The sequence below is a fragment of the Canis lupus genome, chromosome 37 (assembly GCF_048164855.1).
Source record: "Canis lupus baileyi chromosome 37, mCanLup2.hap1, whole genome shotgun sequence".
Classification (NCBI taxonomy): Eukaryota; Metazoa; Chordata; class Mammalia; order Carnivora; family Canidae; genus Canis; species Canis lupus.
Genome location: NC_132874.1, coordinates 16,800,201 through 16,822,883, shown reverse-complemented (window position 1 = coordinate 16,822,883; position 22,683 = coordinate 16,800,201). Strand labels below are relative to the sequence as shown.

General features: G+C 36.3%; 1 protein-coding gene across 4 annotated transcripts in view; it reads right to left on the bottom strand.

Annotated features, from left to right (window-relative positions):
* LOC140626176 (orofacial cleft 1 candidate gene 1 protein-like) overlaps positions 1-22,683 on the bottom strand; it is a 187,607-nt gene that overhangs the window by 100,143 nt on the left and 64,781 nt on the right. For all 4 annotated transcript variants that reach the window (XM_072813781.1, XM_072813780.1, XM_072813783.1 and 1 more), the window contains one exon: positions 17,179-17,339. In XM_072813781.1, the coding sequence (XP_072669882.1) occupies positions 17,179-17,339 (161 nt within the window). The remainder of the gene's footprint in view (positions 1-17,178; positions 17,340-22,683) is intronic.

Below are 22,683 nucleotides of genomic sequence, written 5' to 3'. Positions count from 1 at the left end.
TGTTCCTAAAGAACGTATGGGGTTAGGTGCCTGTGAGCCTCTGGTCACATTTCATCAATAGAAGCACTTCCTGTTACATAAAGATATTGCCAACGTCCATATGAAACAAGCCCATCCTGTTATACAAACCTCCTTACCATATAACCTTTCCTCATATAAAACTTAGCGGGTATTTCTAAAATTCTTCCACAGCCTGTTCTACAGAACCTGCCCTAAATGCAAGTTGAGCATTTTTCATGTTGCATCACCTTTTAAAACATAAATGTAGGCCAACACTAACTGAGGTACGTTTAGCATTTTCCTGAATTTGGAAAACACGACTGCAAACTTATCTGGCTTTTAGTCTCAGAAAAATACAACCAATTATGCTTTTTAAATCAGTTGTCATCTTATGAATCCACAAATTTAGCCACTTTTCCATGCTTTCCATAGCTTCATTACCCAGTATCAAAGTCACCTTAACACTCTCTGGAGCACCCTAATGCAGAGTAGGTGAATTTCCTCTTCCTTTTTCTGGATGTACTATATTTTTGATTAATTAATATTCAACTCACAGCCAATGGCACTACAACTCACACCTGAATAAAGCTTATCTAAAATATATAATTTCTCCATGAGGCACATCAGAGCCTTCTTGTGCTTAGGAACACTAGACACACTTAGCTACATGTGGGGACTGTTTGAAGCAGAGAAATCATCAAAAAAAAGGGGGGGGTGAGTGCAAAAATGTGGCATTAAACAGACCACAAAAAGAACCCTCATTTAAATATGAGAACTGAAAGGAGAAGGTAGGGGGTTGCCTTGTCCAGCCACAGCTGGGAACTTGCACATAAGGCAACTCAACTTTTTCACCACTCTGCACATGTTCATGAATTATAACAAAGTGTTTCTACGATTGATCTGGAAGTCACAAATAAATTTTAGCCAGAAAGAGAATTTGCAAATCAGGAATCTATGAATAATGACAATCAACTGGATTTCATGGGAGGAAACAACATTAAGAATGAAGGCCAATTTCACAAATGAGACAAGAAAGCCAAAAGACTATGGAATAGCAGATTTTAAGTGCTGCAAGAAAAAACTGTCAGTCTGGAAGTCTATATTCAACAAAAATATCCAAAGTGAAAGCAAAATAGAGATATTTTCAACCAGGTGAAAATGAAAATAATTCACTTACAGCAGCCCTGCACTATAAGTTATTAAACGAAGTTCCTTAGTTTCCAAATATTTGGGAAATTAAATAGCATTCTTCTAAAGAACTCATAGATCAAAGGAGAAATTTTAAAATATGTTAAATTGTAAAATAAAATGAATTTTAAAACATAATAAAAGTTAATGTGTCCAAATCACTAGAATGGAGCAAAGAAGTACATCAAAGAACATGTATAGCTCTTAAATTCTACATTGAGAGAGAGAGAGTTCTCAAGCATAAAATCAATGATATATGCTTTCACCTTGAACCTTTAAAAAAAAAGTTTAAAAAGTGAATTAACCCAAAAGTAAGCAAATGGAAGTGTGATAAAGAATCACTCTTTTTTTTATGTTTGTTGATATTTTAGCCTTTTTCCTCCCATCCTACCCCCATATGTGAGCAAATTGTTAAGAAAGCCTAGGTACTGTCTCCCTTGGTGCCAGTGAGAAGCTCAAACCAGGCTAGCACATGATGGATGGGGAGTCTTCACCCCAGCCCCACCACTGAACCACAATAAAAGCCAGGCATCTCCTCCCCTTCCCTCTCAAGCCATTCTTAGGTCCTGTGAACCTGTCCTGTTCTCCCCCAGAAAGCTTTTTATATAAGTAATAAACCTTTTCATACCCTCCTGATGTACGTGAAACCATCAATCTCAATATCTAACATAAATTTGGGGTGGTGTGGGAGTCCATCACACACCTGTGGGGTAAAACAATAAGGAATGATGATGATGAGTGAAGAAATCAATTAAGTGGATAATGAACAAATAATAGACGAAATCTGAAAGGTAAAACATGAGTTCTTGAGAAGATTATGAAGATGAGGAAAATAGAATAACCACAGGTTTTAGAATGGTATATAAGGAACAGAGAATTTGAAGATTAGGGGAGGGCTTTGACCCAGAGTAAAGAAACATGAATTAGTTTTAGGACCAGGGATGCTTCCTCCACTGAAAAAGCTTCTTTGATTTGCCCTTTTCTCTATGAATGCTTTACAATATAATACACACATTGAGTCAAAATAATTTTAAGCAAGTCCTACACTGCTTCATATAACATAATCATGTTGTATGTTATAAAAAATAGCATAATTATGTAATTTTAATCTGTGTTCTTGACTGCAGAGGCTATGGAGGGAGCCAAGCTCCCTGCCAGCACCACCCCACCACTGTCAAAGCAATGCCTGAGAATCACCTAGAAGGTTTTTCAGACTGTGCTCCCCTGCTATTTTTACATTTGTCACTCCACTCCCTACATTGGCAAGGTTCTCTCCCTGAGTAAAAATCAGCTCAGAGGTGAGCCTCTACTAGCAGTGCCAGAAAAATCAGTTCCCTTATGATGGCTAGACAGAAAAATTTGAGCACTGCTTCCTAGTAGGAATCATAGTACAGAGCTCCTCAAAGCACCACCTGAGCACCACGTGCTGCAGAATCATCTAGAGGACTTACTTAAAACCTAGATTCCTGGGCAGCCCTGGTGGCTCAGCGGTTTAGCGCCGCCTTCGGCCCAGGGTGGGATCCTGGAGACCCAGGATCAAGTCCCATGCCGGGCTCCCTGCGTGGAGCCTGCTTCTCCCTCTGCCTGTGTCTCTGCCTTTCTCTCTCTCTCTTTATGTCCCTCATGAATAAATAAATAAATAAAATTTAAAAAAAAAGAAACATAGATTCCTGGTCATACTCCAAACCTAACAAAGAGCCCACATCTCTACATGCACCTCAGGTGGCCTTAAGGCTCATAAAAATCTTAGAAATATTAATGTAAAGTATAATTAACCCACAAAGAAGAAAATCCCCAACATTTCATGAATTGGGGATTGCCTGCTATCTTTCTCACAATGTCTGTACTCAAATGTAAGGTAACATCATTAAAATTTTAGAACCAAAGAAAAACTTACAAATGATCATCCCCTTGAATTGTGTTAACTGAAAAACCAAGATCAAGACTGCTTGATTGCTTTTCCAAATAATACAGAACTAGTCTGAGCTTTGGGACCCAGAACTCATATGGCCTACACATAAAAGGGTAATTCCCATCAACTACAATTATAATATTTTATTTGTGACCTTATGCTGCCACAAATAATGGACTTGAAACCAAATAGAAACTTAATTAACCAAAGAACTGAAAACTAGATGTCTCTCTATGCAAATATAGACCACCAAGCGCTGCTGGAAGTCAGATGGTCCATCAGAAGAGAGGTTTGGACAGCCTGAAGGAAAGATTTATCAATTCTCTTCCCCATTTTGAACTTCTGAAAAGGCAACCCTATGTGTTCACATTCCAAACTGTTACTTAACAGAACACATGGAAGGGTTTAACCCTTGAGCTGCCAAGTTTTTATCTTCATTTTCAATCTTTTCAACAAAGGAATGTGTAAGAGATTACCATTAGAGTCATTTGCTCTGCCTGAGTGCTATTTATTCTATTTGATTCATTTCTGAAAATATTGTTACATCCAAAGGCAAAAAAAAAAAAGGATGGAGGCTTGTTTCAGGTTTACTTATGTAATTTTGTACAGATTAAATTAGCTAACCAGAAATTCAGCTGGCTAAAATAGATCTCTTGGTCTCTAAATCAACAGTAGAAAATTGCTTCTTAAAAAATAATTTGAATGGCAGGCTGCTTAAATATATTTTTGTCAATTCTATCAAGCATGATGCGTCACGCGTTTTAATGACCCTATGGGAAAGCCATGAAGAATGAAAGAATCCCCAGATACAAAGACTGGAAAGAATAGTCAGGTGTTCCCTCCTACAACAAAATGCTACAGTAACCACCTCAAAGAACAGAATGAAAGAAACTGTGAGGAGTCAAGAGTAAAGGGGCATCTGGGAATTCTAGGTGAAAAATGAGGAGACAATACAGGATCTCAGCTTCAATTTCTTCACCTGAAACCATGGGGATCATCACACTTATCTCCCATGGCTTTGTAAAAAAAAACAAATTAGTTCACAAAAATTCCTGCCCCAGTGAATGGCATATTAATCTAATAAATCAGAATGAATCAATCTAACATTTAAAAAAATTTACATGTGGGGGTGCCTGGGTGGTTCAGTCCATTAAGCATCTGACTCTAGATTTCAGCTCATGTCATGCATGATCTCAGGCTTGTGAGATGAACCCTGAGTTAGACTCGACACTCAGCATAGAGTCTGCTTGGCATTCTGAGTCTCCCTCTCCCTCTGCCTCTCCCCACTCCTGTGTAAACTCTTTCTCTCTCTCTCTCTCTCTCTCTTTCAAATAAATAAATAAATAAATCTTTTTTAAAAAATTAACATATGGTAATTGGATAAAAGTGTTTCTTTTTATTTTTTAATTATAAACTATACCAAAATACATAAAAGTAACAATTAATTATATAATGAATTCACTGTATCTCTATTACCTAGATTTACTAATGATTAATTTTTGCCATGTTTGTTACATTTATATATACAGGCATATACATATGTGTATACACTCACACACAAGAAAACTGAAAAATCTTAAAAGTAAATCAAAAACATTTTGACATTTCACTATTAAATATTTCAGTATCCATCTCCCAAAAAGGGTCATTTTCTTTATAACCCTATCATTATGACACATTACAGAACTAGCACTGATTTTTTTTTTATAATAGACTTTTTTTAAGAGCAGTTTTAGGTTTGCAGTAAAAGTGAGCAGAAAACACAGAATGTTCCCACATACGCCTTGCCCCCCACACATTCATTGCCTCCCCCCATCAACATCTCACACCAGAGTGGTCTATTTGTTAAAATCAATGACTCTTTGATGGATTGATCAAAACACTGACTCAACCAATGTTGCCATATCATTATCACACAAAGTCCGTAGTCCACAGTATGATTCCCTCTCTGTGTTTACATTCTATGGATTTTGACAAATTGTAGAGTCACATGTACCTACCACTATAGTATCATATAGAACAGTTTCACTGCCCTAAAAAATTCTCTGTGCTCTGCCTATCGTAGCATCCTTCCCTCCTACCCAACCCCTTATCTTATTATTGCCTCCCCATTTTACCTTTTCCAGAATGTCATACAGCCTTTTGCAGAATCCTTATGCGGCCTTTTCAGAATGGCTTCTTTCACTTAATACTATTCATTTAAAGTTTCTCCCTGTCTTTCCAGGGCTAGATAGCTTATGTATTTCTAGTATTACATAACATCCTGTTGTACAGTTTATCCGTTTACCTATTGAAGGACATTTCGTTTGTTTCCAAGTTTTAGCAATTACGAATAAAGCTGCTATGAACATCTGTATGCAAGCTTTTGCTTTTTTGTGAAAATATGTTTTCAGCTCATTTAGGTAAATATTGAGAAGAGTGGATCATGAGGTTAGAGTTGGATCATACGGTTAGAGTGTATTTTAAAGTGTACCGTTTTGCACTCTACCAGCAGTGAATGAGAGTTCCTTTTGTTCCACAGCCTTCCCAGTGTTTGGTGTTTTCATTGTTTTGAATTTTGGCCATTCCAATAGATGGGCAGGGGCATCTCATTGTTGTTTTAATCTATCTGCATGCCTCTGGTGACTTAGGACATTCAGCAACTCTTAATATGTCTATCATGTCACTCATTTTCTTGTTGAGTTTTAAGAGTTCTTTATATATCATGGATAACAGTTCTTTTTAAGATGTGTCTTTGGAAATATTTTCTCCCAGTCTATGGCTTACCTCTTCATTGTCTTTAGTGTTTTTCACAGACTAGTTTTTAATCAAGTTCAGCTTATAAATTATTTATTTCCTGGATCATGCTTTTGTTGTTGTATCTAAAAAGTTATCACCATTCCTAAAGTCATCATAAGTGTCTCTTATGTTATCTTCTAGAAATTTTGTATTTTACATTTAGGTCTATGATCAATTTTGAGTCAACTTTTGTGAAAGGTGTAACGTTGGTGTCCAAGGTTCTATTTTGTTTTTGGGGGCAGTTGTTTATTTGTTTGTTTTTGGCATGTTGATGCCCAGTTGTTCCAGCACCATTTGTAGAAAACACTGTCTTTTCTCCACCGAATGTTTTACTCCTTTATCAAAATTCGGTTGACTATATCCGTGCCATCTATTTTTTTCTTTTACTATCTTACATTTATCTTTCTTTCATCAATCCCACACTGTCTTGATTACTACAGCAGCTAATTTTTTCATATCTTCTAGTAGCCTGTCTATATCCCAATTTCCTTGATTATTCCAGAAACATCCCTGGAAAAAAATGGTTTTCTGAAATAGTTCATTTGTGAGAAACTTTTAAGAACCTAAAAACAAAAACTGACAATGGATGAATGTCTATAAAGTCCAAAACTTTCCTGAAAATACATCATTTTCTGTGAGACCTAAAGATAGAATAAATCCACTCTACCATGGAAGAAGAGCTCAGTGAAATAATTGTACCACTCCAGAGATAATTATTTTTAAAAGCAACTCAATCTGAATGAAGGGTAATCAAGACTTTGCTATACTAATTTTGCAACTTATTATCAATTAAATTTGAAATGCCACCTCATTGCTTAAAGGTCTTGTCATCTCATGCATGGCTAGTACATTTCAAATTTATATGGAGAGTAGGAATTTATGTTCTTAGCAACATGCTTTTTTTAAATTCATAACATCTCAAGGGTTTCTGCAGGAATAAATGAGTTCCTATACATTAAGACCAACACTTGGCACATAGTAAGTGCTATAGAAGTATTATCTATGATTATAAGAATAAGATCTTTAGTTTAGTGTGTATCAGAATCTTCTAGAGGGTCTGTATTAAATTTATATAATCTAGGGATCCCTGGGTGGCGCAGCGGTTTGGCGCCTGCCTTTGGCCCAGGGCGCGATCCTGGAGACCGGGGATCGAATCCCACATCAGGCTCCCGGTGCATGGAGCCTGCTTTTCCCTCTGCCTATGTCTCTGCCTCTCTCTCTCTCTCTCTCTGTGACTATCATAAATTAAAAAAAAAATTTATATAATCTAGGGCTCAAAATCTAGAGATTTTGAGATAGTGGGTATGGTTTTGTTCCCGGAGATGTACATTCTAATTAGCACCTCAGATATCTCGATCAGTATCAGGATATTATTGCATTTTATCTGAAGAAGAAAAGAAATAAGGATAAGAGAGAATTGGTGTGTCATAGCAGCAAAATGGAGAGTTTGAGAAAAGGAAGTCTTCTGCAAAAATAACAAGGAAACCCATGGACCATCTTGTTCTACTATGTATAAAACCGTGATATACTTAGAAAACAGAGCATGGGGACAGACATAAAATACAAACTCATATGTGTGCGTGCTCATGCGCCCAAAAAGGTAATGCCTCTGTTTAGAGACTTTGCCACCCCACGAGCATCCCAAGGCACAAGCCTTTGAAAATTTAAGTAACCATAACAGCACACAGGGGCATTGAAAAAATAATCCTGGAAAAGGTAAATTTTCATCCTTCCCATACACCACACAGGGAGGGGTTTTTTGAGACAAATTTTAAAGAAAATCAGATTTGCCAGCTTTTAAGTGTTATTTCCTATTGTAACTGAGAGGTTACCTTTTGAAAAATAATAATAATGCAGGGTCTATTCTCTTAACCTTCATTCAGATGGTAGTTTTTCAGAATCAATGGATGAAATAGATCAATATTTAATTGCCTAAACATATATAGGTGTGGATATATGTATATGTAATGATTTTCTTCTTTTTTATTAGCAATGAATTTGAATGGTTTCATAGAAAACATACATACACTATTTTTTCATACAAAAGAAATACAGACACAGAGAAGACTCAGGGAAATGGTTCAATATTAAGTGATCTAAATGAGAAGCTGTGGGGGGGGGCTCTCCATTACCAATAGAAGAAATGATTCAAGTAAAGCCTAAATGAAAAATAAGCTTTTAAAAGCTGTATTATTTCTAAGCATTACATAAAGTTTCTCGGCAATCTCTCAGAAGCTGCTCGTTTCTGTTGAGTACTGTTTGTTCTAATTGTCTCTGGCTTATAGATCATATCCCTGATACTGTCACCAGATCATTGAATGACCTTGGGATAGTTGCTTGCAAAACTTGGTTTCTCTGTTTACGAAATGAGGGTAGTAATCCTTGACACCCTCATACTTCACTGAGGTATTTCAAAAATTAATGAGTCATGAGGCTTTGAGCTGCTCTGATCAAAGGCACTGTATATAACTACAAAGAATTGTTATTATTTACCCGTAGACCCTTTTTATTGTGCCACTAATGAGCATTGTGGTCAGCAATAACTTATCAGGGGGGAAAAAGAGATTAAAGTTAAGAAGGTTGTTCCTCTCCATATTCAGATATAATTCTTGTTAATATTAATGGGTGTTATGCAGACATATTGAAAATGGGCTTCCTGTAGTCTAACAGTTCCTCTTGGGAAGTCTTTTGTAAATATACCTACCCAACATCCTGGGTTTAGAGGATTGTGCATTGGGAGTTTTTCTCGTATGTGTGCAATTTCTACAGAGAACTCATGTTTCAACTGACTTGGGTTATAGGATTCTGCATTGAAAGTTCATCGTAAGAAGATTTTCTTATATATTCCTTTTCTCATCTTACCGATCCTTAAGCAATGTCACTGACAAATTTCTCTGTCTCTCTCTCTCTCACACACACACATACTCACTTTTTTTCACCTCACTTTTCTTTGGAAATGAAGTAATCCAAATTTTCGCTTAAAGAGGCTGAGTCAAAAAGTTTGGACTTGCCACAAATTTTCAATCCCATACACATGTGCTTTCTGTTTCTTCTCAAACCATGTTTCACTGAACCATTCTATATTCTAACACATTAAACACTCAGAGTGAGCAACTAAAATAGCAAAAATTTTACATATTCAGCATGTGTTTGAAAAGATTTCAACCTTTCCAAATTGATAGATGGCACAGAACCATGATGGTCCAAATCAGATTTCAAATGGTTGAAGAAAAGTTTCTAAATATTAACAAGAAAGTAGGCAATTTTATTTTACTTTGTCCCTCCTAAAAGTGCATGTCAAAAATCGTTTTCCAGGGATATTTAGAAGCACTTTGGGTCTCTGATAGGCAAGAAGGAGTGCAACTTCTCAGAGGCTCGGCAGTCCACCTATCTCTGAGCAGACTTCTTTCTCAGCCTGAGGCTTCTCTCCCATGCAAAGCTCTATCCTAAAATAAACAAAGCACTCAGCCACTAGAAGCACTTCAGCTGAAACATTTGTGAAACAAGTACATTCTTCAGTACTCAGGGTAAATGAATTTTTCATGAGCTAAGATCTATGCAGAAAAGTTTTCATGAAAATCTAGTATTTTTTCATGAAGAGTTCTACAGAATGAAATATGTTCCAGCAAAATTCATACATTTAAGCTTTAATCTCCAAAGTGACTAGCTAAGATGGGGCCTTGGAGATAATTAGATTTAGATGAAGTGGTGAGAGTAGAACCTTCATGATGGGATTACGGCCCTTTTAAGGAGAGCCAGAGAGTCCTCGCTCTCTCTCTTTTCCCACTATGTGAAGATATAGGGGAAGACAACCACCTACAAACTAGGGAAAGGAATCTCAGTAGAAACCAACCATGCTGGCACCCTGATCTCAGACTTCCAACCTCCAGAAGAGTGAGAAAACAAATGCCTGTTGTTTAAGCTACCCAGTCTGTGGTATTTTGTTATGGCAGCTAGAGTTGAATAATATAAAGAACAGTAGCAAAAGGCTGTAATGATTTGTTTAGTCTTAACATATAAAAATTCTAATTGGATTCATGACCTTATACAGATATGTTAGGTGAATGGTTCAGATGTTTCCGCAAGTATTCTTTTATCCAATATGCTATGTATCAAATGCCCATTCAATAAATATCTAATTAGCAAATATTGAACTCCAGGATGGGTGTTGGGTAGAAAGACACACAAACAAATAGGACAAAGCTCCTACCTTCAAGATGAGCAGAGCATGATAGCGATATGTCACTTACTCCAAGAATACAAGGTAAGAGATGACAAGAGAAGAGCAGGAGATTGGGCTTTCTAAAAAAAATAGTAGTAGAATGTGACTAACTACAGATTGTGGAGAATTTTATTTTTAATGTATATATTTGAGGAATGACGGTCTTTTTTTAAGGTGAAACAGATATATAAGGTACAAATTCAATTCAACGAATTCATAATGCTAGCCAATTCTTTTTAATGCTCTGTATTTTCAAAAGTACAGAATGATTATTTTGTAATTCATTATTTTACCAACTTAATTACAAGGAATGTCACTGAGTATTTAAGCTATTATGAACATGCCTCAACTATTTTTTTTTTGGTTCTACCAAATGCAAGATGAAATAGTGTTATCATTCACTTCATAAAATATATTGGTCCATATCCTACAGAATAATTTAAAAGATGTCAAAAGCACTTAATTGATCTAGAATGTCACTTCTTCCAAAACGCCAGATAAAAGACGAAGATTCTACATTAAAAAGCCATATTCCTTTAATACTGTGAACTGCTACTAACATCATAATGTAATGGATAAGACTGTCTGTTTGAATCCTGGCTCAGTGACTTAGCTACAAACCCTTCCCAAGTGACTTAGCCTCTCTGTGCCTCACGTTGCTCTTCTATAAAATGAAAATAATAATTTGTTCTTAAGGCAATTACGATGTTAAATTATGAAAAATGTTTAAAATAGAATCATTAGGAATGTAATGAAAGTTCACTATTGTATTTTTAAGAGTCTTTTTCTGATTTGGATGCCGTTTCTTTTTCTTATCTAATTGCTCTGGCTAGGACTTCCAGTAGTCTATTGAATAGAAGCAGCAAAAGTGGGCATTCTTGTCTTATTCCTGAAAAGCTTTCAACTTTTCACCATTGAGTATGATGTTAGCTGTGGGCTTGTCATAAATGGTCTTTATTACATTGATGTATAGTTCTTTATACCTAATTTGTTGAAATTTTTATAAGTGAAATAGCTAGACAGAAAAAGACAAATACTGTATGATATCCCTATATGTAAAATCTAAAATAAATAAATAAATAAATAAATAAATAAATAAATAAATAAATGTCAAATTCAAAGAAACAGCATAGAATGGTAGTTGCCAGGGGTGAGGAGTATGAAAAATGGGGAGATGTTGATCAAAGATACAAACTTTCAGCTGTAAGTTGAATAAGTTCTAAAGATATAAGGTACAGCATTGGGTATAGTTAATAATACTAGATTATGTACTTGAAATTTGCTAAGACAGTAGATCTTAAGCATTCTCACCAAAACAAAGTATACCAAATCATCACATTTTACACTTTAAATATATTATAATTTTATTTTTAAATTATACCTCAATAAATCCGTGAGATAAAAGTGACTTTTTTGTTTATGACAAAAGATTTTTAAATATAATTAAGATGATATGTATGAAAAGTACCAAATCCTAACACTCCACATAGTGATGTTAGACTCTATTAGAGAAAATTAGTATCAGAGAACATTTATATGCTAAAGATATCCATGAAAATTTTGTCCTATCAATTATCTCTACAGCACTCACTCATTTATTCATTCATTCAAAATTGAGAGTATACTTTATGTTTTCTCCCAGGCTCTGTAGCTGGTGTTGAAGACTTAAAAAATAAAAATGGACCTTGATGTAAAGAAGCTCATGGAAAAAAGCATAAGTATCTTGACCTATTTATTGAAGTACTTACAGTAAATATTAAATATCATGTATGGGGATTCTTTTCTCTTGAACACAGTGTAGCATTCTCATTCTGTCTTATTTAGCACAAATTTTCATTTGTTGATATATAACTGAGGGCTGAATTTCTGAAGGAAATTTGGTTGTACAAGGAACTTCATAAGAGAATGGGAGGAGTTGGGCAAATAAGAGAGTACAATTATTAAATCATTTGTCAGACTGATGCTGTTTTGCTTTACAAATACACATGATAAAATCATGTTTTGTGTGGCATTCTCAACATGATGAAATTACAAAAAAGTTATGTAAAAAGTAGCATGCTTTGCTCTCAAACAACAAACAAGAAACCCTTTCATTAATATCTGTGTTTCAGAAATGTTGATTTGTCTCACTAAAGGTGAGAGGATATCTGGCCAAAATGTTAATTAACACCCACGTGAACTTGCCTTGAACTTTGAACAAGCTTGATTGTTGGTGATGGTGGACTCCACATCGATAAAAGATAAAGGGGTATGGCTAGAGATGTCAGGAACCACTTTACTATAATTTTAAATACAGGAGTTTAGAATAGGATCTAGAAGTTTAATAGAATATGAAAATCTACTGAAGATTATTCAGCTCTCCTACTTTGTCTTTTTCTACATATAGTTTTATTAGCACATAAAACCAATACTCCAAATCCTGTCTCCAAATCTCCTTCCTTGACTCAATTCCACACAGAAGTGGGATGGCTTCCTGTTCTGGAACATGTCCTGGTAGGCTCCTGGACTTCCATAGGACTGAATAAGCCATGCCCCATGGCTTACTTGAGTATTAAAAGAAAGGCATTTACCATTCATTTGAAATAAAAAACCTTTGCACTTTAGATTTGCAACCAACAGTATAACCTCAAATTCTCTGATGGTTTAGGATACTGAATTTTCAGTTCTAAGAAATTATGTTAATGGAGATTTTTAAAGAATGATCAATTTGCCAATTCACCCAATCTCTAGATACATAAAATGGTATCCTTGGACCATGTCTATACACCAGAGATAGATGCTTGTAGAATTAGTTGCCTTATTCATTATTAGGTTGCTATTATGTTGTGTGCCCACACATTTTTTTCATGATATAAATTGCTTCAGTGATCCCAGTTGCCTAATTATCAGCTTTAATAGCTCCTACTATTGGAAAGGAGGTAAGAGAAGATGGAGAAAAATTTATGTTTTAATATAAACTAAAATTCTTTCGAATCACAGCAAAAAGAGATAAGATGTAAAATAAATCTCAGTGAAAAGAAGTAACAACTAATAACATTTTTTTGTTTTGCAAATCTCTTCACTTAGAGGTGCTGATAAAATGTGAAGTGACAGCAAGCAAATAATTGATTGTGGCTGCAGTAGATAAAGATTTCCAGAGCAAAAATAACATCACTGAAATGTATTTGTTCATTCTAGATGGTAAACTGCTGCTCCTTCAATGCTAGTCTGCTTTGGCAAGAATGTCTCCATCTGAAACCTTTTGTTTCCTGAACATTCTGGTATGGTCAAAACGTATGCCAGGTAACTAATGAGGACTTGCAAACTAAATACATAAAATGGAGGCTAAGTAAGGAAAAATCTGAGTGCCATCAATTGGAGAGTAAATTTTTCTTATACAGATATAACCATGCATTAAAACTAAAAAAGAATTCCATGAGGTTTTTAATTTATAAAATTGTATTTCTGCTCTCTAGAGCCATGTTTCACATTTGTAATAATATAGCATTTTCCCTGCTTACTTCAGAAAAGGCACTGAATGTGGCAGATGCTCAGAAACTAGGGACCATGACAGTGTCATTATGGTTTCTCTCAGATTAACATGTGGAAAATCACTACTGCTTTTTTCCCCTCTATGAAATAGTATTTGTGCTCTTGTTCTGTTTATCTTTATGGTTTTATTCATTATATCTTAACTTACATTTATATTTAAGGTAATATTTAAGGAGTGATAGATAAGCAACTGTATTGGTTAAGTAATAAAATAGTTTAGCTCCTATAAAAGTCTAGAGATTTTTAAAAATCTACTGTATCTCAGAATATTTTCTTTACTGACCACAGAGTAGAATGTGCTTTGGCTTACAGAAAATATACTGGTTAATCTGTTAAAGTGTCTTATGAAATCCATCTTTTACTTACAGAGATTTTTTTTAAGATTTTATTTATTTATTTGAGAGAAAGTGAACAAGAGAGAGAGCACAAGCAGAGGTAGCACCAGGCAGAGGGAGAGGGAGAAGCAGGCTCCCCAGTGAACAGGGAACCCGATGCAGAGGTCAATCCCAGGACCCTGGGATCATGACCTGAGCCAAAGACAGATACTTAACTGACTGAGCCATCCAGGCGCCCACATAAACCAATTCTTAAAACCTCCTGAAAGCATAGCTTCCTAATTGAATAAACAAAATATATGAATTATTATTAAAATCGAGAGGAAACCCTAGTTACCTCCAACTGATTAAGAACAGGTACATCATATACAATAAATATTAGGAAATGTCCAGGAAAACACCTCCCTCTTACAGCTAAAAAAATAAAATTATTTTATTTTTAATTCAATATTTATTTGAAAAATAGTGTGTTACTGTTTCCCTGGATTCCTTCTGTGATTAAATTTGTTAACACTATGCACTTAATTGCTTAGTTTTACTTCTTACTGGATAACTCTCAGACCCAACTCATCCGATGTCTTTCCTACATGTCTACAAGATATATAAAGTCAGTGCAAATATTTCTAAAGAGTTCTATATACTTAGGTAACTAAATTGCCCAGTGGTAACAATTAAAGTAATATGTCATCATTTGCATGACCCTTGAAACGGGACCTCTCAAATGACTCCAAGATTCAATTGACTCTCAAATGCATGCTCCCTGCAATCCACCACTGCTCTTTTGGTTTCATAGTATTCAGTCTTACTGTTTTCCTCCAAAGCATACAACTGTCAGGATCTCTGTCAGGATCTCCCACTTTCCCATAGTAATCCCTGTACCAGACAATTCTCAGCCAGTCCTCTTGATATTTTAGTACAGGTCCTTTGAATCTCTTTATGCAATCTAGAGTCTCTTGTCACCCCCACATCTCCCACCACAACAAAGCCATGTAATATTAAGATGAAAAGCAATCCCACTCAGTCCCTATATAAATTAATAGGTATAGATAAACAGTTTGAGGAAGGACTCACCCAACAGCACTCACCTCCGCTGGGACCTTCTCCTATCTCCATTTAAACACCTTGACTTTTATAAGTGTCAGTTCACCTTTACAATAGCAACAAAAAGTAAGATAGGTGAAGCACCGGGGGGTGGGGGGCTCAGCCAGTTAAGTGTACAACTCCCAATTTTGGCTCAAGTCATGAGAATAAGGCCTGCATCTGGCTCCATGCTCAGCACTGAGTCTGCTTGAGATTCTCTCTCCCTCTCTTTCTACCCTTCTCCCAACTACTCTCACTCTCCCCACCCCCCCCAAAAGAAATTAATTAAATCTTTAAAAAAATAAGCATAGCTCTCAACAAATATGTAAGATGGACCATAAGAAAAGAGAAACATTGGGATGCCTGGGTGGCTCAGCGGTTGGGCGCCTCCCTTCAGTTCAGGTCTTGATCCTGGTATCTGGGATCAAGTCCCCCATTGGGCTTCCTGCGAGGAGCCTGCTTCTTCCTCTGCCTATGTCTCTGCCTCCCTCTCTCTCTCTCTCTCTTTGTGTCTCTCATGAATAAATAAATCTTTAAAAAAAAAAAAGAGAGAGAGAAACATTAACTGCCCGGCACTTGGACACATTTTATTAGTCTTCATCACAACCATAAAGGGCGTAAATTATTTCATCCTACTCTACACAGAGATTCAAATAAATTCATATATATACCAGAACCAAGGATGAAAGCTATGAGCTCTAACATCAAATCTGAAGGATTTTCCTGCAACAAATGTTCAGGAAACTTCCTAACATGGTGAAGACGAGAACACGGAGAGTGTTGACCTGGGGAGGGGACTACCATTTTTTTCTCTCCATGTGCCCATGCCATTTAAGGAGCAACTTCTTTGTGCTGAATGCTTTATGAATGGTTCATCTCTTCCAACTAACGATGCACTGAAGTATGTATCACTCCCCTGGTGATATTTTTTCCTCTTTAGCCTGAATCAGCTTACATTTCACAAACAACAATAAAAGCAACAACAACAGCAACCACACACACACACACACACACACACACACACACACACCCCTTGAGCTAGCCATGTGGAATTCCTGTGTTTTTAGGTGGGATACATAAGGTGGGTGACTACAGAGAAAAAACACTTCTCTCTTTGGTGGCTCTGAGCACATAATGCTACATTATAGGTAAATAGAAATGCATATAGAAAACAGAAAAGGTATGTATACAATGGAATATTCCTCAGCCATTAGAAACGACAAATACCCACCATTTCCTTTGACGTGGATGGAACAGGAGTGATGCTGAGTGAAGTAAGTCAATCGGAGAAGGACAAACATTATATGGTCTCATTCATTTGGGGAATATAAAAAATAGTGAAAGGGAATAAAGGGGAAAGGAGAAAAAATGAGTGGGAAATATCAGAAAGGGAGACAGAACATAAAGACTCCTAACTCTAGGAAACGAACTAGGGGTGGTGGAAGGGGAGGTGGGTGGGGGGTGGGTGACTACGTGATGGGCACTGAGGGGGACACTTGACGGGATGAGCACTGGGTGTTATTCTATATGTTGGCAAATAACACCAATAAAAAATAAATTTATAAAAAAAAAGGAAGAACTGGTTTGAGAGTAAAAAAAAAAAAGAAAAGAAAAAAAGAAAAGGTGTCACTGGAGTCCATGCATCCATAGGTTAAAGGCACCTTTGTGTGGCATAAATCACAACAGTTAAAATGTACTACAGGTTAAGCTTCCTAAATGGCGACTTCACAATTACCAGAGTGTTCACACGGGAACACAGTGCATATGCAAACAAGCCCAGGTTGTTTCTTAATTTTATCCAAGTACCTTTATGCTGCTTTGGGGTTTTATTATAGATACCTCATAATATGCTACAAATTAGCACTCTCAACTTGAAGTAAAACCAGAGGAAGTAAAACAAAATTATGTGAGGGCTGGGATTGATATTGATAAGTAGCAGGAGTTCTGCTTGCTAAAATGTATATGAAACAGAAAGGAAAAGATTTGGGTGGATCATAAATCATGTGTTCTAGACAGGGGCGTGTTGGTGAGTAAAATCAGTGGATAATATGATGCGTAGGACTGACATTTCAACTTGTCATTTTAAAAAGAGACATCATCTTACATTTCTAGATATATATTTGAATACTGACCTGTTCCGAGGAAGAATTTCCAAGCAGAATTCCTCTTCTCTGAACATATCTTTCAGACGCCTCGCTGTAGGCAGGGGTGGCTTTGCTGCCCTCTTTATGGGGTTCAGGTCTCTTTCTGGAACCCACTGCCTCTTCAGAATCCATCTCCTTGAAGCTCTCATCTATTTATCCCAAAAAGACCAAACAAAATGTGACTTGCTCTTTGTCACTTTGACATTAGCTTAACACACAGTAACCTAACCACTTTTTTTTCTAATAGGGGATAAAGCTTGGTTTTCCATAATCTATAGTTTAGCGGATTATTTTCTATTTAACGTACTAGGAAATTGCTAAAGCCCAGAACAAGTTTTAGGATTAAAACACCAGCCCAACACCAACAACTTTTATTCTTCCTGCCATGTTCACAAAGCAAGTAAAGTACAGGCTCTGCATTAAGGCCTTTTTCCCACTTATCAAATACATCCCAAAGTGTAGATACTCTGGTTTCTGTACGTTAATATTACATGCTGTTTATGTCAACATCTTACCATTTGCTCACCATTTTTTTCTGAAACCAACTTGGGAGATGAATAGGTGTAGGAGAAGCCAGAGCACTCGGGTTCATTTTCAAGTTAGGATCTCTGAGAACAGTTCCTTAGCTTTGCAAACACAGAGAGACTTTATTTGGGCTGCCTTGTTGTTTGCATAGAGATGCCTGCATTTATTTAAACGGTATGTGTGTACTTTCTTTCTCTCTCTATCACCCGAAAACAGTATCACCTACAAAATGCATCTATTCATTGAGCTAGATATACACCGTAAATATAAAATACTCCTCTCTCTTCCAGACTTGGAAAAAAAACGCTGGAAGATAAAATATGGACTTTTCCATGCCTCCGAAGTTAGAATTTTAACAAAAACCTGGACACTTTTAACCAAAGGAAGAGAGCTTGGTTTTCCAGAAGGACAGGAGGTGAAGGTACTGGGAAAGATCACCAGGCTGCAGTGTCCAGAGGACCGCTGGCCTTCCTTCTTTGTTCACTGGTTCACCATATTACCTTGCATAAGTTTTTAAACTTTCTAAGTCTCAGTAGATCTCCGTGTACAATATAGCTGGTAAAGTGCCTGATTATTCATTCTTCAAATGCCATAAGACTTTGAAAGCTCACAAATGATTTCGTAAACCTATCAGGTGCCACCTGTAAATGTGTACCTGGATGGTTTCCAGGATCCAAGCTGCAAAGACATGTCAGAACGGAAGGGACATAATAGGTATAAAAATGCATTGCTCAATGCCTAGCACACACAGAAAAGATATTCAATATCTGTTTTCTGACTCACAGATTAGAATAAAAATATGGAGATCTCACTATCTTAAACCTAACCATTTGTGATACCTCAATTTTATGTGTCTGCATGGCTAGGCTGTTGTACCTAGTTATTTGTTCAAACACCAGTCTAGATGTTGCCATCAAAGGTAATTCTTAGATGTGACTAACATTTATATCAGTAGACTTTGAGCAAAGTAGATCCCCCTCTATGATGTCAGTGGGCTTCATCCAGCCATTTGAAAGCTTTAAGAGTAAAGAGTAGGGTTTCTCCCCAGAAGAGAAAAAATGGAGTCTCAAGACTGCAACATTATTTCATATTGAGTCTCCAGTCTGCTGCCCTGTGGAATTGTGACTCAAGACTTCAACTCTTGCCTGAATTTTATATCAACTCTTACCTGAATCTCCACCCTACCACTATGTCCTAAGGATTTCAGACTTGCCAGCCCCCATAAATCTCTCTCTCTTTTTATTGGTTCTATTGGATTCTGCTTCTCTTGGGGAAACCTAATTCTTCATTCAAGTGAGGATCCCTCAAAATGAGGGATCAAGTTGTCCTGAAAAATGAGTCTGCTGGGTTTATAAAGACAAAAAATAAATAAAAAGTTATAAAAATTCATAATAAAAAATAAATAGATAAATAAAAAAAGCTAAGAGGAGATGTATCTAGGCAAGACTAAAATTTTTCAGGGATACTATTCTGTAAATAAGAATGAAGAAGGCAGCCTAACTTTCAGGATTGTTAAGAGGTTTACGTAAGTTCATATTTACCCTATTTAGAATTGAACAGTGCCTAGCACAGTGCCAGGCACCTAGTCAGCACTCAGGAAATGTTAGCTGGTGTGAATCTTTTCATCATCATCAATTATCTTCATTATTCTCTTTATGTGATTATTGTGTCTGCCTATGTAATAACGAATAATTTAATTCCTATAACTACTCCATTGTGGCAGGGGCCTTACGTCCTTTTGGCAAAAATGGCAAAGAAAGGTTAAGAAGTTGGCCTAATGTGACACAGTTACAAATGATGAAAAGTATAAATTCAATAGAAAAAAAAAAACTAAAACATAGAGGACAGAATCATAATCCCAGTCTCCTCACAAGTATTTTATGGAATTATTTAAATAAGAAATAGAAAATGATCATTTGAGAAGAACTAAGCACACACTGAGGGGAGAAATAACCTTAATAGAATGATTCCCCATGAATTTAAATACATGTGGGTGCAACAATTTATGCTTAATGCTTTGATAAAATCCCCAGTGTGTTCTGGCATGAATTTATATGTGTTAACCTAAGAATTTAGATTTTAGTTTTTAAGGGATTACCTTTAAATTCCCAGATTAATACACATGAGACTTACTTACTTTAAGAGCCTAACATTCACAAGTATGAATTCCCATGCTAAGATTGAAAACAGTATACTGCCTGTCTTCTATCATCCAAAGCATTTATTTAAAAGCTAAAACACACTCTTTAAAAAATGCGGCATAAAAAAAAAAGCGGCATATAGCACCATATCAGAGAATCCAAATATGTCATATCCTACTGTAAAATCCTGCAATAGCAAGTAAATAATTTTTGCTATCTAGGGTTATAAGTTCTATCCAATTCTAGAAAATTCGGCCATAAATACCTTCCCCCCAACTTTAGTTATATTTAAGTATTTGCAACCTTCAAAATCAGGTAGGTCATCAGTGAATGGTTATATTTAAAAAACACAGATCAGCATTTGAAGGAAAACATCTTAACAAATTTATAATTAATTAACATTAATATAAAAGATTGAAAAAAATTATTCTCTTATCATGGGCTTCTCCGTGTTCACTCTTGTCAAACAGCCTCAGTAATCCATTAGAGAAAATTCTATTATCAACTTGTAACGGTGCTAAAAGAACATATTTATGATAACTTTCACATCAGTTAATTTATAAATATGCAAATTGAATTACAAACTAATTTTTAATCATCATGGCTCTTTAGTTATTTTATAGGTCATAGGCACAAATTCTATTCAATATGCTATCTTGCTCTGACAGTAAAAAAAAAAAAAGCCTTTTATAAATCAATGATAACTGGAACAATGCCTTTTAGATGTATATTGCAAGGTATTCATAATAGGATACTTCTTCTCCAATAAAAATGATCTAATATTCAATAGATTGTGACATGCACTATACAAAAATCATTTCAGAACAAGCCATTATGGTTTGTCAAATCATACAACAGAAGATACGAGCAACATGAATGAGTGTTTTCCACTAACTGTCCTCTGTATATCCTATTTCTTACTGCATATATGTAAGAAACAGCTAACTTAGGTGGCATTAGGTGGTCTTACATTCCTGTATATATGCTACTGCAATATAACAGCAAATACATGCGCTATTTAGTTCTTTTGTGAATTTAAAGTAACAAGGTCATGTCATTAAAAAAGCAAAACCAGCCAACCAACCAACCAAATAAAAAAATATGTGATCATAAAAACATGGTTCTGGAAGAGTTTAAAGAGTCATCTAGGTAGATCTGCCACTGGATGGAAAGGAACATAAATTATGCAAATTTGAATGACCACCCTAGTATTAGAATTAGAATATACATATATCAAACATGATCCCCTTCCTCTGGAAGGCAAGTGAACTAGCTAAACTGTGGTTGTACTCTTACAATGGTAGTTTTTAATATAGCCCAAGTGTTTCTACTACTTCTCACTTCTCACTACTTCTCACCGTGGGTGAGCCAACTCTGAAGACGGTTGCTAATTCTGCAACTCATATCTGAAACTCCACCAGCAAGTGTTCTAGAAGAGCCTTGAGGGATCTTCGCTCTCCAAGAGAGAAGCTCCCGAGAATTCTAGGTCTCCCCTTACCATCCATTCCTATGATCTCTTTAACATCAGCGTTGGAAAGAAATTCAATGTAGCCTGTGCTCAGGGACTTGGGATGACTATTCAGGAAAGCCTAGGCTGCTGGAGCCAGATAGAATGTCTTAAAGTGTAACATAAAAAGGGCTTTGAAGTTAGCTTCTGCTCACTGAACCCTGAAGGTGACTTTCTCAAGTATCAGTTGACCTACAAATGTTCTTTTACTGCCAAGAGCCCGCACAAACCTCCTATGACCCCAACATTTGGGGAAAAGGGAGAGGGGCCATTCCTGGAAGACATTTTGCAGTTTGTGCATTGTATTCCAACATTGCCTGGAACTTGATAGCTCTTCGAGAGAACAGCTACAAGACTTATAAAGCTGATACATGGCTCATAAAAGAATCTTACTTGGAGGTTAACAATGAGCAATAGCAGATGCATAGACAGGGAGATCTCTGCAGATGTAACAAAAGCCTTACTGTAAAGACTAGGTAATCCTGACAGACCAGTGAGGGTCACAGAAAAAAATAAATGAACATACATTTTGCATGCCAAAACAAACAGATAGACAAAGGGTAAATGGGATTGATACAGAGACACCATCTTCAGAGAGAGGCAACCTACATCCAAATCCCAGCTCTACTACTTACTATCTCTGTAATCTTGGGGAAGCTTCTTAGAGTCTTGATAGAGTTTGAATCTCCTGGTCCCAAAATTGGAATGGAAGTTAGGGTTAGGAAGACAACACACACCAAAGCACCTTGCTTCATGCCGGTCATTTGGTAGGGGCTCAGCAAAAGGTAGCCACCCCCATTTTCTTGTTTGTTTGTTGTTAACTACTTAGTAATTGTATGAAGTACATAACTTTTCAATAGTTTAGGTTCTGTCATTTGAACTAGTGTTTTTGTTTTCATTATGAAGTAATGAACTGTAGACAGCTTCTGGGTGTTGTAGGAGAGAAACCTGAAAAACAAACACCACACTGATAATTGCTATAGAGGTTCTAGCTCCTTTGGTAGGCAGACCTGGTGAGAAACTCCCTCCATGGTGCCCCAGTAAGACCCTGGAGGGTCAAATGGGTTCTATGAGACAGAAACAGAAGGCAAGAGAATGTCCCCCTCAAATTCAATGCCAACAATTTGAATCAATCTGCTTACTTTTCCCTTCAGAAGTTTTCCGCAAAGGGAAAAGTGAGGAAGGCCAGCAGGACAAAGGCAACTTCTGAGGGGAAAGAGAACAGACAGCACCAAAGATAGGGATCTGATTTTCACTCCACACTTGCCAGATCTCTGTGAGCTTAAGAAAAATACTAAATCTTGCTAAGCTTGTTTCATT